This window comes from Botryllus schlosseri, chromosome 8 (assembly GCF_051294905.1).
Source record: "Botryllus schlosseri isolate E-star chromosome 8, Bs_hap1, whole genome shotgun sequence".
Classification (NCBI taxonomy): Eukaryota; Metazoa; Chordata; class Ascidiacea; order Stolidobranchia; family Styelidae; genus Botryllus; species Botryllus schlosseri.
In genome coordinates this window covers 13,681,986-13,697,464 of record NC_137243.1, presented here as the reverse complement: position 1 = coordinate 13,697,464, position 15,479 = coordinate 13,681,986, and the positions used below count along the sequence as shown (strand labels likewise).

The following is a 15,479-nucleotide window of genomic DNA, read 5'->3' as shown; positions in this document are numbered from 1 at the left end:
AGCGGCGGGATTTTATCATTTGTTGGAAAATGGTAAACCTGGTGAATGGTGAACTAATGTGTTAACCTTTTGTATCCATGTCAATTCTGCCATTAGCGGTATATTGCTCATGAAACGCAGCTAGATCTTTTATTTGCCAACAGCAATGGAAGAAGATGCCCATGTTTATGTGTATGATTGCCGTACGCCGGAAGTAACGAAGAGTAAGATTACAATTGGCGGCGTATTTTCCTTTGACGAGTTCAAAGCAAAACTTGAATCAGTACGTTGGTAACCTTAGATGGGAAATTCCCAAATAATATACAATCATTGTTATGTTCTGTAGGCGTTTCGACTGCAACACACGGAAGAGTACGTTATAACCACAACAAATCGGGATTATATCAAAGATGATCAGACATACAGTAAGTATATATGTATAACCTATATGCCGTACGTACTGGTGCATCAGCTCAGTTCATTGTTAATTATACCGTTTCAAAGCATCTCAAGATTGCAAAAAAATGAAATGATAGGAATGAATCAAAATATAGTTATTCAATCATCGAGTCAGACAGCCGGTCTTATCACATGTACCGGTATAGGTTCTGTACCTATACCTGGTTGTTCCCTATTCTTCTCAGGATATGCCCTTTGATTTTGTATTATTTTGCTTTAGGTTTGACAAATTAAAATGGTATGGTAGACTACCAGTACTGTAGGGTTTAAAAACACGCAGAAAAGCGAAAGATCCTGAAATTCCTAAATCCATAAAAGCTGAAAGCGAAATATTCGGTTATTGACAATATTGGCTGCTCTTTTAGCGTTTTTTTAGGAATTAGTATCATTGGCTTTTCCCACCGTTTCCGCGTTTTAATCTCTATTTATTATCTATATTCTCACAACAAGTATCAGGTGTGATGAAAATTCTAGAAATATTGTCATATGTGGCTGATACCAATGTTGGGAATATATTTTCACGAAATTGGGTTATTTCTTTGTCGAAGTAATCATGGTTGGTAGAAGTAGAAGTAGCGATTCCCAGTAGGTGAACATGTAAGTGTTCCATGCCTTGTTTGGTCAAAATAATGAAAATTGTGAAGTAGATTACGGTAAGTCAATAATGCCACTGACCGCCTTCGGTTATAGCTATAGTCAGTTTTGAAATCCCATTGGTCTAATTTTTAATGGCATGGGTTATTTTGTATTAGCTGCTGTGACCAACTCTGCTAGATCTTACGAGTCGCTGATGAATAGAGATTGAGTATGTTTTCCGTCATACTAATCAAGTATACTTACTTCAGTTTTTGATCTCCTAAAGTAGTTTTGGGTCTAAAATTGCTATTGCTACCGGTACTGATACTATTAGACGCTGTACCTACTTCAACCCTCGGCCAACTCTGATTTGTGTTCAATAACAATGGAATTTACAAGTTTTCAGTATTCTCTGGTATAGGACTATGCATAACATTGACATACTAGTGCGCATTTAGCTTGCGGTTATCAAGCGGAAGATTTGTTGAACTTGAACTACTACAGGGAGATCACTAATTCACGTGCTTGATGGAATTGTGTTGTTTTGGACTAGCCAATATTAATCATTGAATCAGTTAAGTATAGCAGTAAATGAGCTCAGCGTGATGGACCAGTCAACGTCAACAAGAATAAATGAAGCACCATTCTCTCCTCTATTGTCTATTAATTTTCCAACTGGAGCAGGGGTTCTCAACCTTCTTTTGGCCGTGACCCATTTTCGGGTTTGAAAATGTTCTGTGGCCCACCTCTTATTCTAATGTCATAGTCCTGTTCAATGTGTGGTAATCGTCATCGCCGATAGGCCTATGCCTATTTTTCTAAAATTTGCACATTTTTCTCTTAGCCTACTAATCTCATTTAAATGCCTTCTAGTAGGGATATCAAGTCGCACGAAAATCGACAAAAATTTTCAAGTTGAATAAATCTCCTACAACAACAATTTAACAACCAACGGAATGATTTTGGGTCTCTTCGAGCTTCCCCAATTGGGTGTCTGGTCAATACCGAGAATGGACTCCACCGAGAATAGACATTACTGAGAATGGACATTATTGTATGCATGTAATGTATGTAATGCAGGCATGTTATGCATATGTACAGTGTGTATGTGCATCATGGCGTTGTCAATTTGGTGTCGATTCACAGATCTAAATTTCTCGACAAAGTCCGTCTCAGTAAGTTAGATTCTTGGCATTGGCCATTATCGGTAATGACGATTCTTGGTAATGTCCATTCTCGGTAATGTGCATTCTCGGTAATGGTTTTCTCGGTATTGGTATAGAACCCCCAAATTGGGGGTTTGGGGCACGACAGTTACGGCCCTCAAAGATCTGCCGCTTCTCCTCCTATTTTCGACTTGTACATTGTGACTCCGTACGTGCCACAGTGCCACTAGATCTCATCATAGTCTGATGGAAAGCTTCATGTAGCCAACATATAATTCGATGATAGGAATATATTCTTTAATATATCAACATAACAAATAGGCCTATAACTAAACTTACACTAATTTTCCAATTACCTCTTATGCCCACCTCAAATTACTTCTGTGACCGACCAGTAGACCATGGCCCACCCTTTGAGAACCCCTGAACTGGAGTCATAAAACTTCCTAGTTATCGTTACCGTGGCATGAGGTCTGCCACAGTACTATCCGTCCGTCCATCCATTAATTCCAAGTGGTGCAGTAGGGAGCATTCATGGAAAGGTTGCAGGTCAGGTCACCAATGTAAATAGGCAGTCCTCCCGTCATAGTAGTACCCCAATTACACAGTGATTGATATAGCTTCATAACAGTACAATTATATTCACACTATTACTAAAGAGACCACAGAAGACTCATTTTATCATTTTGCAGTGTCGACTCGTACATGTCACGTATCCATTACTGTACTGTTGTTGTTAAAAGAGAGTGGTGATCAATGTGATTTCACCATATGACATTAAGTTTGAGACCGCTCAGTAGCTCTATTCCAGCGGTGCTCAACCGGGGGTCCGCGAAGTCTCAAAATATTTGATAACTTAATTTGTATTTTTTCAATTCGGAAAAATTACGAGGCAGAGTCGCTTCATTACCAGTAAAACTCCAGAGCTCACATCAATAGAATGGCCGTCTGAGACCAAATATCCTACTGTGCAGGCTCATTTTCATTGTTCAATTGCTAATAGCCCACTGATACAAACATTTTGTTGTTTGGAAATGTTTTATTGGGGATTGTGAGAAAGAAAAATTGGAGGAGTAAGGTCAATCACGTTGACTTCGAAATGTTTACAAAAATTCGTTTTCTCCTGTAATACATAACCATTTTTTCCATAATAACTAAGATAAGCTGCTAGATAAAAATGACCAGGCTTGTTTGATGAGTTGATGTTTTGACTGTCTATGTATTTGCTCTGATTTTAGAATATATACTGCCAATACCGGTATTGCAATGTATAATTTTGATGAGATCTAATATAGGAATAGGCATCATGCCATTGATTATTGCGTTCATTGGCGAAGTAGACTAGTAAACTTTAACTTGAGTTTCTTCCCGCAATTCACCAACACACCGTTGTCATCTCCTTGTTCACAGCAGTGTCACTCTCATGTTGGGGTGTTGAGTTCTTACTATTACCATCTACATATCTGATCCAACAGTGTCTGATATTTGCAAAACAAAAGACTTGCTGAACAATATAAAGAATGGCCTTGTCTGGCTGTCTCCTAACTATTAGTTATCGATATCAGAGTTTACACTCGATTTGATATGGGTTAACTGCTGTTTTGTAGATATTTTATTAAATGCCATATTTTGTCAATTCTACTTGCAGTTGAACTTCTTGAACCGGAAGACACACTATACATTTTACAACATCGTACTCAAGCGCTACCGGCATCGGTATCGGAGAAGATTGATTTTCAGCCGCATTATGACACATTGATAAAGAGCGGAATCTATGAATACTATGCCAGCGCTGGACAAGTCAACCCCTTGCGTGAGTGAGAGAGTAACAGCAAATCGCTCATAGTAAACCAGTGACTTGACTTTAAGGATATACATTTATATCGTGGCTGCTCTATAGCGACCGTTTAATAAGTGTAGTTTTTCTTGAAAATATATCAAGTTTTTCACTGTGATGTCTTCTCTGGAAACTGTATATTTCAAAGTCCACTGTGTTGGGTACTAGCCAATATGTGACACTCCTAGACAAAGTTTTTTAAGCACTATGGCCTGACCATAAAATGTGTGCCCACCCTGGTATTACACAAGTCAGTTCGATGTCCTAGTAAGATATGCCTGACATTTGATTTCGCTGGAAACCCTTGCTTAGGTAGTAATGCTTGGTGTTTACGGCTTAGGTCTCACACGATTTGGGTTGCGCTCTGAAAACTTTGGGAACCACTGTATAAATCTTCAGTTCCACCACACTTTTGATAACTGCCCATTGGAATGGAGGAGTTTCAGATATGAAGTAAACAATAGTGTCAATGTTTTATACTTAGCATGAATCCATCATCGTTCATCGTAATCACTTTGTCTAATTTTGATGCTTACAGACTACAGTATTGCAATAATTGGATTCCTGACCAATTACAAACATCTGTTCGATGTAATGGTTGCCAAGCATATTTGTCATCATTATTGCAGCCATGAGATCAATTAGTATCCTTTTTAGTTGGAAAATATGATCTGATGTTATTAATATAAGAAGATGGAGATGAACTTTCACCTATTGACGGTATGCTCGACATACTTGACAGACATTCCTTGATAGATTCTGTCCCTCCATACCATTAGTAGCCTAAGGTGGTGTAATTATCATACATGCCCAATTGCCCATCGCTGTCTCACATGTTAGTGAGAAAATTACCTTTGACAAGAATGGGTTTAGCATTATCACATATTGTTAAATAAAGTGATAAATGCCATTGGTGGTCATCCTAGCAACGTTATTTCAGTTAGATTCAAGATCATTTGACTGACAAATAATTCAAATTCAGTTAGATTCGAATTCATTTATGGTGATAGCTCTGAACTGATTTAAATGCCAAAGTACCACTCGAGCTGTAACTCTGCTGATACACACACTGTATAACAACAAATGTAGTGAAATATCTCAATCTTTCTTTACAGCTTTCGCTTTTGCGGAGCTTATCGACAACGCATTAGCGGCAACTGTGGATAATGAGGGCACTAGAGACATCGAAGTCAGTCTGGTATGTTTGTTACGATTTAACAATTCAAAAGTTGTGAGTTTGAAGTTTTTTTTGACCTCCCGCAATTTTCACTTGGCTACTAAGCTTTGCGACGTAACAAAGCATTTGGAATGTGTTGCGTCAGACATGAATCTCGATTATCTTGAAACTGTGTTCTGTTGGGCGCTGCTGACAGTGCTGTATATTTATAGACTCCTTACTTGTGGTTGGTGTTCCTAGCTGATAACCATACTGTACTCCCGCTTCCATTCATTGATGCCAAAGTTTCGTTTGGTGCGGTAACTGTGCGTTAGGGCTCTTCAAAAATGAATTTTTTTCTCAAATCGCACTGGCTACTTGATAACATTGTTAAGTTACCTAAATTAAGCCTACACACAAAATTTGGTTCAATTTCAACCAGTAGCCGCATTGCTACAGGAGAAGAAAGTTTCCATTTATTATGTAAAAATAAACGACAAAAAATTTGAAAATTTTCTGTTCACCCCACGAAAAATTTGGATTGTGAATAAAATAGTATTTACGGTGACCAATTCTTTAATTATTGATTATAGTGGGGCTCACCGTAAATACTATTTTATTCATATCCAAATTTTTCGACGGCAATAACTCCGCTTCTACTGGTTGGAATTGAATCAAATTTGGTGAACATCGTTTCTATAGACAACCTAACACTTTCATGGGTTGAACAGAAAATTTTCAAATTTTTTGTTATTTATTTTTATATAATAAATATATGCTTTCTTCCCCTGTAGCAATGCGGCTACTGGTTGGAATTGAACCAAATTTGGTGTGTAGGCTTAAATTAGGTAACCTAACAATGTTATCGAGTAGTAGATTTGAGAAAAAAAGTCATTTTTGAAGATCCCTACTGTGCGTGGATTCATAACATAGACACACAGAAATAGATGTGACTATTGACGTACAGCATACTGACATTTTTTCACAAGATTTTCAGTGACATACCGATAGCACTCCAGATAATTTAATAACCACGCTATGCATTGATATTATCGCTAACGGTTTTGTGCGAGCATTAACGCCTGTGATGGAAGTCGAGCAGCTGTTGCTTTTCACACTGACGTTAAGAACGCTTTCTTCCAAATAACCATCAATTTGAGGTTTGAGATTTTACTCTTTAAAGTGATGCGAGGATTTCGCAAACCTACTTTCCACTTTACAAAATCCAAAACATAAGTGCTTTTACCTAAAAAATTGTCAAGTAAAAGTGGAGGTAGTCTAAAAGCATGACCACTTGATCTACTTGAGCACTCGGAAAACCAAGAGTACTTCATTACTGACCACGTCTGTTTTCAGAATTTCGACGAGAGCAACAGCCGGAATCACACGATTTGCGTGATGGACAACGGGAAGGGCATGAACTCGAAGCAGCTCAACAACTGGGCGATATACCGGTTGTCGAAATTCAACAGGAAGGAAACGAAGCGGGAGTTAGCATTTGCGTCGAATTTTTAAACTTCCGACGTTCATGATGTCGGTTTTGCAGTAATATATTCGAGTCGACGATGAACGCGGATTCGGACACCTACGAGAAACGGCGCGCCTCGAATCGCGCGCCGAAATCTTTGAACAGCGACATCTCTTGGTTTGGCGTCGGCGGCAAGCAGGCCGTGTTTTTTATCGGCAGCTCGGCGCGTGTAAGTATAGATAACTATCCCACGTGTAGCAGGGTTGCCAGACATCTTTTGAGAAAACGGCCAAACGGCGACGGAAAAAGGGCCAAATTGTTCGATAACGTGGCTAACGTCGCAACATTACCCGCAGACCTTTTGGCAATCACCTGGAATCCCAGTCTGATATTGTTGATACTGTTGTAGGACACCAAATCAACTAGATACCTACAACTACACTGGATCCAACTACGATAGCTGCTACCATTTCAAGCCTTTTCCAACTAAATATAACATTGTAAAATAAAACTTTTTGTGCAATAGTATGAGAGTTATTAAATTTTATGAATTTTAATTAAAAATTGAGAGAATAGTTCCTTTACATTTGAAACTTATTCAACTTATATACTCAAGTTTTAGGTTTTTCACCAAAAACTCTCCGGTCACGTTGAAATTTTTTCTTTGAAATTTCTATCAATCATTAAGTACTATAAGGGTACTCTTCTTCATACTTTTTCTGCTACTTAGCTTCCAGCCATGTTCCATGCTTTTTTGTCCACCTGTTCACAAATCTATATTTACAATTCCAACACATTCTACAAAAACAAATCAGCATCTTAATCTTCTACAGTGTTTCCACTGAATCTTTGACATTGGCATAAACATTGTCTGCTCAATTTGCGAGATATATTCATTTGAATAGCTAGTTTGTTGGCATGTCTCAACTGCTTCCTAGAAGGGTCAAATATTGAAAATAAAGATCCAAGGGGCCAAATTGATTTTTTGGGGGCCAACTGCCTCCAAAAAGGGCCAAATTTGTGGAATTCGGTAACCCTGACGTGTAGGCTGCATAGATATAAATATACTTTCTGTTTATATCAATAGGTGATATCGCGACCGGTCGGCTCCCACGACGTGCACGAATTCACCCTTTCTAAAGACGAGTTCAAGCGCAAAGAAGCTAACCGCGAGACTATTTACAGCGGTTTTATCAAAAATCGGACGGTGAGAAGCAGTTAACTTGACATCATCCAGTTATTTTCGTTCCATTCAACACGTCGGTGATGTTTGACTGGGGTTACCATATATCGTTAAGGAAATCGAAATGTCCTCCGAGGATACCTAGATGTCCTTCTCTCTGGCAATTCGTTCTCCTTTATAGCTTTGACAGCCAGGCCACAGGACAGGCGCAACAAAAACAAGCCGTAAACAACGTGAAATCTGTAATGTGGATATTGGAGTAGGTCTTTTGCGATTCAGACCTTTTAAAAGGATTTTCGTGAAAATTTTTAAATCAGTAGATTTCCAGTCGGGTTTGTAAAAAGTGTCGTCCTTTACAAATCCCAAAATATGGTAAAGCTATGTTGGAGTGAATTCGACCGGTTTGGCTAGGGATGTTAGGTACAGAAAGAATCGTTGTAATTGAGTGGTTCTGAAGTGATTGTGTTTGATGTTACCGAATTCAGAATTTAACCGTGATGTAATTGTAGGTTAAATGATGTAGTTACACTGCGTCGATCGCTACTATGTCTCTGACGCAATAAGGAAACATTTGATTTCATGGGAGTAGCTCTCTAACCGCCTTGGCTACCCTGGTCTCTATATATAGCCACTCATTTTTTTTTCTCCTTTCAGGCAGGAGATTACTCGCACATATCAAAATACGACGAAGTAACCCGACAGTTGATCGCCCGCGAAGAAAAAATGAACTGGGAGAAAAACGGATTCACGTACGTTATTATCACAGGTACGGTAGCGGTGCACTTCAATATCGGTCCTTGTCTGCCGATACGAGTTACTTTTTCTTGCAGCCATCGATCCGCAACACATTTATTTTATGAAGGAGGGGTTTGCGCTTTGGACGAGGCAGCTTGCGTGAGTAGAGTAGCGGTTTTGGCGCATATCTTCTACGTTTTTTTTATTGCCGTAATCATCCTTTGTGCCGGCATGTTCAAATCTTTCATAACTACAGGTTGATCGATGTTTGTGAACATTCATTTAGATGGCGGTTTCCCACAATTTAAATTTCACATACCGGTATGAAGTTCAACTAATTGATCTCATTAACCGTTCTCCCTTGTGGTGTCTCATTGAAATGTTGGGTTACGTGCGCTGTCCGGGGGTGCACCTGCTAAAAATTTCAACTGTTATATTGTGTACAGACACATCTACCATTACTATATCCACGGGCCAGATGGTAACACAATGATGCCTAACGGAGCGGGACGCAACAAAGGGTCCAGGATAAACATCAAGGTATTATACCTAGTTGATTGCAGCAATGTATTTGGTTTGGAAAGTTAGCTTGTGTAGCTGACTTAGAAAAGTCGGCCGGTTTATTTGAGGCATCGCTGTGGTTACTCTAAACGCGGTTTTTCAGAATTTTTGCTTTTTTCCGACTCCGATATTAGCATTGTGCAAGTTGTCAGCTAATTTCATGTCGTTGCTAATGGCTAATGAAACAAGAAAATGCTGTTTCACGTTTGGTGGAAATTTCAATTCACCCTTGAGGACTACATTAGGGGTCAATCTCAAAGTGAGCACGCCACAACATATCAGAGGATCCCGATTGATACTTGTGATTTATTTGTCAGTCCAGTATTAGTGTATCGATGATGTTGTTTAAAGTTGTTTAAATAACATCTGCTGCCCAATCATATTGGGAAAGCAGGAACACTATTGGACCGATGATACTGAGGTCCATTTTAAAATGAATATACTATTCAATCGAGTAGAAATAGAAAATGAAATTTCGGAAAGATACAATTTGGTTGCCTTTAGTAATTTTGAAAGTGCGATTCCCATCTTGATGAATAGCCGCCCGGAAAGTGAACATAACTTCTTGTCGATGCGTAGGTTTCGCTTTACGAAAAAGGCAAGCGCTGCACGACCGTGAATCTTCGCGACATCCAGGATGACTTGGAGTCTCGCTATCTGCAGAGCGCCAGCGACGTTTTTGAGTTTAAAGCCAGGACAGACGGCGGTGTCGGTGTCGTCGAAGGCTCGATCCGATATCACCCGTTTCTGTTCGAGAAGGAGACTTATCCACTTGACAGCCACGCGGACGGTAATATGCATTGCGTCATGAAATGTCATGAAAATTGCCGATATGATGAATAAGCAAACCGGTAACATAGTGTTAGTGTTAAGAATTCTTGTGACATCACGAAAATTGATATTACGTGACCGTACAAGTAATCAATGCAGTAACGCAAAATTAGTTTGGAGAATGGATTGCTGTGATGGCGCAAAATTCGCTTTTATAGGCTAATACCGTATGTAAGCAACCTGCAAGGCGGATACTGCTATTTCGAATCCAAATCTGGGCTTTTCAAAACCGAATACGAATGTCCCTAATCTAACGCAGAGAAGTCTGTTTCATGAACTAGCATATACGTCTTTTTCGTCTGGAAATACTAGTTTCTTACTCGGCTGATTATAAGATACTGTCACACAGTGTAACACTCTGATGTCGGCAGAGATATTGGTTTATTGACAAAAATATATGATATCGGTCTTCCATTATGGCTTTAAGCAGAGTTTACTATAACCCACAAGCTTGATCTGTGATTTAAGTACCTATTTTGCAGTGTCTATGCTTTCATCACAATATCCATTGTAGGAACACGTTTATTAAAACTAGAACACTTCATGGTCAGTAATTGTGATCGTTATGTCATAGTTGCTGTCTTGATTTCACTTTTAAGCCTGATTAATTTGATAACTCTCAATGAGGGCCGCCTGAAAAGTCTTTGAGTTTGTAATAATGGCATTTTGGATATGGATATGAATGCAATTTTCAAGTTCTGTACCACCAACCACCATTTGAGCATCTGCGTGAGAATAATCTTAACCTGAATCTAATTTCTATTCAGACGACGACGATGAATGCAGGTACGATGCGTTACCTGCCAGAGGCAGACGGCCGATATTCGAATGCTTTTGGAACGGCCGACTCATCCCATACACCACAGTGCACGAGTAGGAACTTTGAATCTCAAAATCACCGTTTTTACATCTTCAAAATTCGCAATTTCTCTCAGCTTCGAATGGTGCAGAATGCCAAAGAAGAGAGGCAATACGCCCAACGAATGCTTCTACCGAATATCGGGGTGCCTTTTCGCGAACGACGCGTTTCAGGTTGCGTTTCGTCTCCGTTTGAGATTGGGATTTTGAGAATTTTCACCGAATTTGTCACATTCGCGGCAGGTTTCGACAAACAAATTGACCTTCATCGACCTGGAAGGCAAACTGCGCGAGCGCGGCACCGTTTTTTCGAGAGTTATCTCCGGCCAGGTGCAGCGGGCCCAGATCCAGAAGCAATTTATGGAGTGGCTGAGAGAGTGCCACGAGAAATACGATAAACAGGTCGGCTTAAAAAATTCAGAGGCACATTTCGTTCGACCAGTCAGTTCAACAATAAATATGACACAATACATTGTGACAACGCCACAGGTTGAACATTCGTAGCCCTTTGTCGCATGCTTTTGATTCTGTGGCAAGAAGAAATCATCGAAATATCACTAGACTCTGAAAATAAATTGGTCATATGGTTATGCGACTGTCTACTTGATAAATTTGAGAACTTCAGTTCCGTTTGAATTAGACATTGAAATACTGAAATAGTTCTAAATCAACGCTGGTTCAGTTGGCAACTCGAGCTGAAAAAACTTTTCTTGAGTTCGAATACCGTTTTTTGTATTCAGGTCAAATTTCTCAATTTTATCGAGTGCTTCACAAATTCCGATCCGGGAGCTCGGAAGTCTCTGTCCGGCACGTTCTCTGCGTACGCCGCAATCGAATGGGGAGGGAAAGTTCACAAAAGGGGGCAGCTGGTGAGCCGTGCATACTCTGGTAATGGGTTACCGAACCTGTAACGATACGGGCTGTGTACAGGTGCGGACACAGAAAACGTATCCGGTGCTGTATGGGAAAATCAACAGGTTCATTCTCAGCGGGCGGCACGACGGAGATATTTACGCGGTGGGCGGCGAAGTGGAAATAATTCAGGTTTGTGATGACACTATGCCGCGCCTGGTGTTGGTAACAAGTCGGGCAGTACCAAGGTTGTAAATTATAATGTATCGAGTCGTGCCTCGACTTGACTCGAGTCAATTTGTGTATTGACTCGATAGGTAATGACTCGAACCAAGTCATATTACTTAAGATCAGGACTGCCAAGACAGAGATTTCATTGTAACTTCGATGAATAGTAAAGTCACCGCACTATTATTATTTCGTCTATCAGTCCTGATACTGGCAAAATAGGGCCAGAAATTGATAGGAGTGAGGAAAATTACCATATTATGAATGCAAGTAAGTAGTGCGATAAAGACTCAAGTACTCACAAAAAGTAGGAGTACTTTGCTGTTGGCCACCTCTGGTTTCTGCCCTTGTGCTTGGATGGCAAAAAGTCCTAATACTAATAATAGGTTAGGCTGGTGAAAAACACAGGGCGTGATATTTGTTTGGTTCTCGCACAGGAGCCGACCGCTATTTACGGCGAGGCCAGACGGTTCCCGCTGTCGAAGCTGGACCGGTCCGCCACTTCCGCGGAAGTTCAGCCGTATGTCGACGACGAAGAAGGGAAGCTGCCGTTCTACGTCGACCTGTCCTGGCCCGAGGGTAACGACGTAACGGACGGAGAATCTCGGCAAGGCAACGTTACTATCGGTGAGTGCCTTTGATATTGCCACCGGTACAGATGATATACCCTGAAATGTTGTTAGGCGCTAGAGCAGTGGTTCCCAACCTTTTTCGACTCATCGCCCCCTTTTCAAGCTCCCCACCGATAATCGCCCCCCCAAATATTGGGAACCGAAAAATGGGCATGCAAACTGTAATCACCGGCGATTTGACTAAAAAAGGTCATTTCTCGGACTTGACTCCAAAAGGACCGTAACAACACGTCGTCAGCCCCCCCAAAAAAACGTTGGTCTTGGGTCCCCCATATGGTGATAAACCAAACTTCTGGGGGCTTCGCCCCTCAGACCCCCTCCACCGACACCTCTTTACCGCTACTTCTCAGCAAAAATTGTAGGACTCTTTAGTTAGTCGGCTTAATTCGCGTGAAGCGCGAGAAATTTCTATCATTCATGTTTGAATCGGTCAATATGATCGGGAATTGCATATATATTGCTGTCAATTTTTTATCCTCTCTCTGCTCATGTATTCAGATTTACCGTTAGAGCTGAGTGAGGTGTCTTGGAAATGTAGGGCCCGTAAATAATAATTAAACATATTCGGGCGGCCCCGTGGGTATAATGACTTCGTCACGTGATGGCATGTCTGCTACGTCAAAAGATATTCAAATCGCCCATACGTACTAAACTAAAAGACGCACACGATTTCAAATTGGTATTTCTGCACTGGCAATTAATTTTTCCCTGCGGGATGGCATTTGTTTTGTGGGGTTCTGATTGCCAGGACAGGAACATTTGGCGCCAGCCATTTAGGTGCCTGTGGACAATTAAACATATATGTATAATGTATATCGTATATATATCGAAGTCGGTCAGCATAAAGGGAGTCCTTTTCCGCCAAGGTTTTCTCGTTCTGGCACACTTCTCGGAATCGGATGTTACATGGCCTGAAATTTCATATGTTTTGCTGCGTCATGGCGTGGTAATGGCTGACGCCGAGATGCCCATTTCTATAACTCATGCGTATTATTTCTTGGGGGGAAGGGTATCCAATAAGCAAGATATTCGACACCGTTACATCGCGCGCAGTGCGAAAATTTTTTGAGAAAGTTGCTTAAATTTCCAAAATAATACTCTATATTTTATGTTAATTCACAAAAAAATTTTGGGCCGCCTTTGAGCTCGGGTCCCCATCCCATTTGGGGGTTTGGGGTGCGGCAGCTACGGTCCTGGACTCCAATATAGCCGTTTTAACGCGCTGTCGCCCCCTTCGTACGTTTTCGCCCCCCTGGACCGCCAAATCGCCCCCTGGGGGGCGATATCGCCCACGTTGGGAACCACTGCGCTAGAGTAAAATTTAAGTTCTTTTGTCAAGAAATCGAGTAATTTGGAAGCGAGATACGGATGGTTTTATAGTAACAGCATTGCCGGTCTCATTTACTGTTATTTATTCTCGTGTTTGTAGCGTTTGCAGCATTTTCGACCAACTTTCTATTTTCAAATTATTATCATCCTGGCTCAGGATTCCCAACCCCTTTTTCTACACTGTGACGCCTCTAAAAACTTTTGAAAAATTTTTCAACCTTTTAAAAAAATACAAAAAGATATTGGTTGAAACTGATTTATACAGTAGCCAGTGGTAGGAATGATGGAGTGACATAAATGAAGTGCACACAAAAAACATAATGGTAAATTAATTATTTATTACGTATTCACTTAATGTAATGGTGGAGCTTGTCTTAATTGTCTGTTAGGGGTGTTCAAAAATGACTTTTTTCTCAAATCGTACCGGATACCTGATAAAATTGTTAGGTTACCTAATTTAATCCTACACACCAAATTTGGTTCAATTCCAGCCAGTAGCCGCATTGCTACGGGAGAAGAAAGTTTCTATTATATATAGATAAATAACAAAAAATTTGAAAATTCTCTGTTCACCCCATGAAAGTGTTGGGTTGTCTATAGAAACGACGTTCACCAAATTTGGCTCAATTCCAACCAGTGGAAGCGGAGTTATTGGCGACGAAAAATTTGGATTATGAATAAAATAGTATTTAAGGTGACCGATTCTTTAATTATTTATTATAGTGGTACCTACCGTAAATACTATTCTTTCCAAATCCAAATTTTTCGACGCCAATAACTCCGCTTCCACTGGTTGGAATTGAGCCAAATTTGGTGAACATCGTTTCTATAGACAACCCAACACTTTCATGGGGAGAACAGAAAATTTTCAAATTTTTTGTTGTATATTTATATATAATAAATATAAACTTTCTTCTCCCGTAGTAATGCGGCTACTGGCTGGAATTGAACCAAATTTGGCGTGTAGGCTTAAATTCGGTAACCTAACAATTTTATCAGGCAGCCGGTACCGATTTGAGAAAAAGGTCATTTTTGAACACCCCTATTGTTAGTTTAGTGTTAAACAGAAGCAACCGCATGTCAAGTTGAATACACAAAACACTGTGCGTCGTCTTTAGAAGTAGGACAGCGACAACAACGATATGTGGATGGGAAAGGCGACAGCAATGTCATGGCTATTTGCTGCTTTAGTGTTTTTCTTAGATTAATTTTTTTGCAATGGAGATGAGAAATTTTTTCCGTGCCACCGAATAAGGCTCATGGCCCTGTCGTACATCGAAAATGATCTGTGAAACACAGCAGGAAGTCTGTCTGTACGTTACGATCTTTGATTCAGGCGCGATGAGACTGGAGATCCACAACAGGAAAGGCGAATCGATCCAGAAACTTCCGACGAACGCGGGCGCCAAAAAGCTGCTCGTCGAGCAGAGGCTGCTGCACACGTCTCCCGACACGAAGCAGACCAAGGAGATCGCGAGCCACATCACGTCGCACGGACGCTCGTGGCCGTACTGGTTTAAAAAGATGGGTGGGTGCCAGTGCCGTTGATATTCAAGTGAAAGTGGAAGCTGCCTCGTAAATTTCTGTTCGATTACAAGTAAAAGTGACAATTTTAAAGGAATGGGAAAT

At 40.5% G+C, this 15,479-nt stretch overlaps 1 protein-coding gene across 1 annotated transcript in view; it reads left to right on the top strand.

The window, feature by feature from the left end:
* Positions 1 to 15,479, top strand: part of LOC145444207 (structural maintenance of chromosomes flexible hinge domain-containing protein 1-like) — a 53,872-nt gene continuing 38,393 nt past the window's right edge. Inside the window, exons 1-18 of the mRNA XM_080322142.1 lie at positions 1 to 262; positions 326 to 404; positions 3,829 to 3,993; positions 5,133 to 5,215; positions 6,530 to 6,663; positions 6,720 to 6,870; positions 7,729 to 7,848; positions 8,479 to 8,590; positions 8,655 to 8,718; positions 9,006 to 9,099; positions 9,700 to 9,910; positions 10,719 to 10,824; positions 10,887 to 10,983; positions 11,053 to 11,211; positions 11,550 to 11,678; positions 11,740 to 11,853; positions 12,327 to 12,516; positions 15,187 to 15,378. Coding sequence (XP_080178268.1) covers positions 146 to 262; positions 326 to 404; positions 3,829 to 3,993; positions 5,133 to 5,215; positions 6,530 to 6,663; positions 6,720 to 6,870; positions 7,729 to 7,848; positions 8,479 to 8,590; positions 8,655 to 8,718; positions 9,006 to 9,099; positions 9,700 to 9,910; positions 10,719 to 10,824; positions 10,887 to 10,983; positions 11,053 to 11,211; positions 11,550 to 11,678; positions 11,740 to 11,853; positions 12,327 to 12,516; positions 15,187 to 15,378 — 2,317 coding nt within the window. The 5' untranslated portion in view covers positions 1 to 145. The remainder of the gene's footprint in view (positions 263 to 325; positions 405 to 3,828; positions 3,994 to 5,132; positions 5,216 to 6,529; positions 6,664 to 6,719; positions 6,871 to 7,728; positions 7,849 to 8,478; positions 8,591 to 8,654; positions 8,719 to 9,005; positions 9,100 to 9,699; positions 9,911 to 10,718; positions 10,825 to 10,886; positions 10,984 to 11,052; positions 11,212 to 11,549; positions 11,679 to 11,739; positions 11,854 to 12,326; positions 12,517 to 15,186; positions 15,379 to 15,479) is intronic.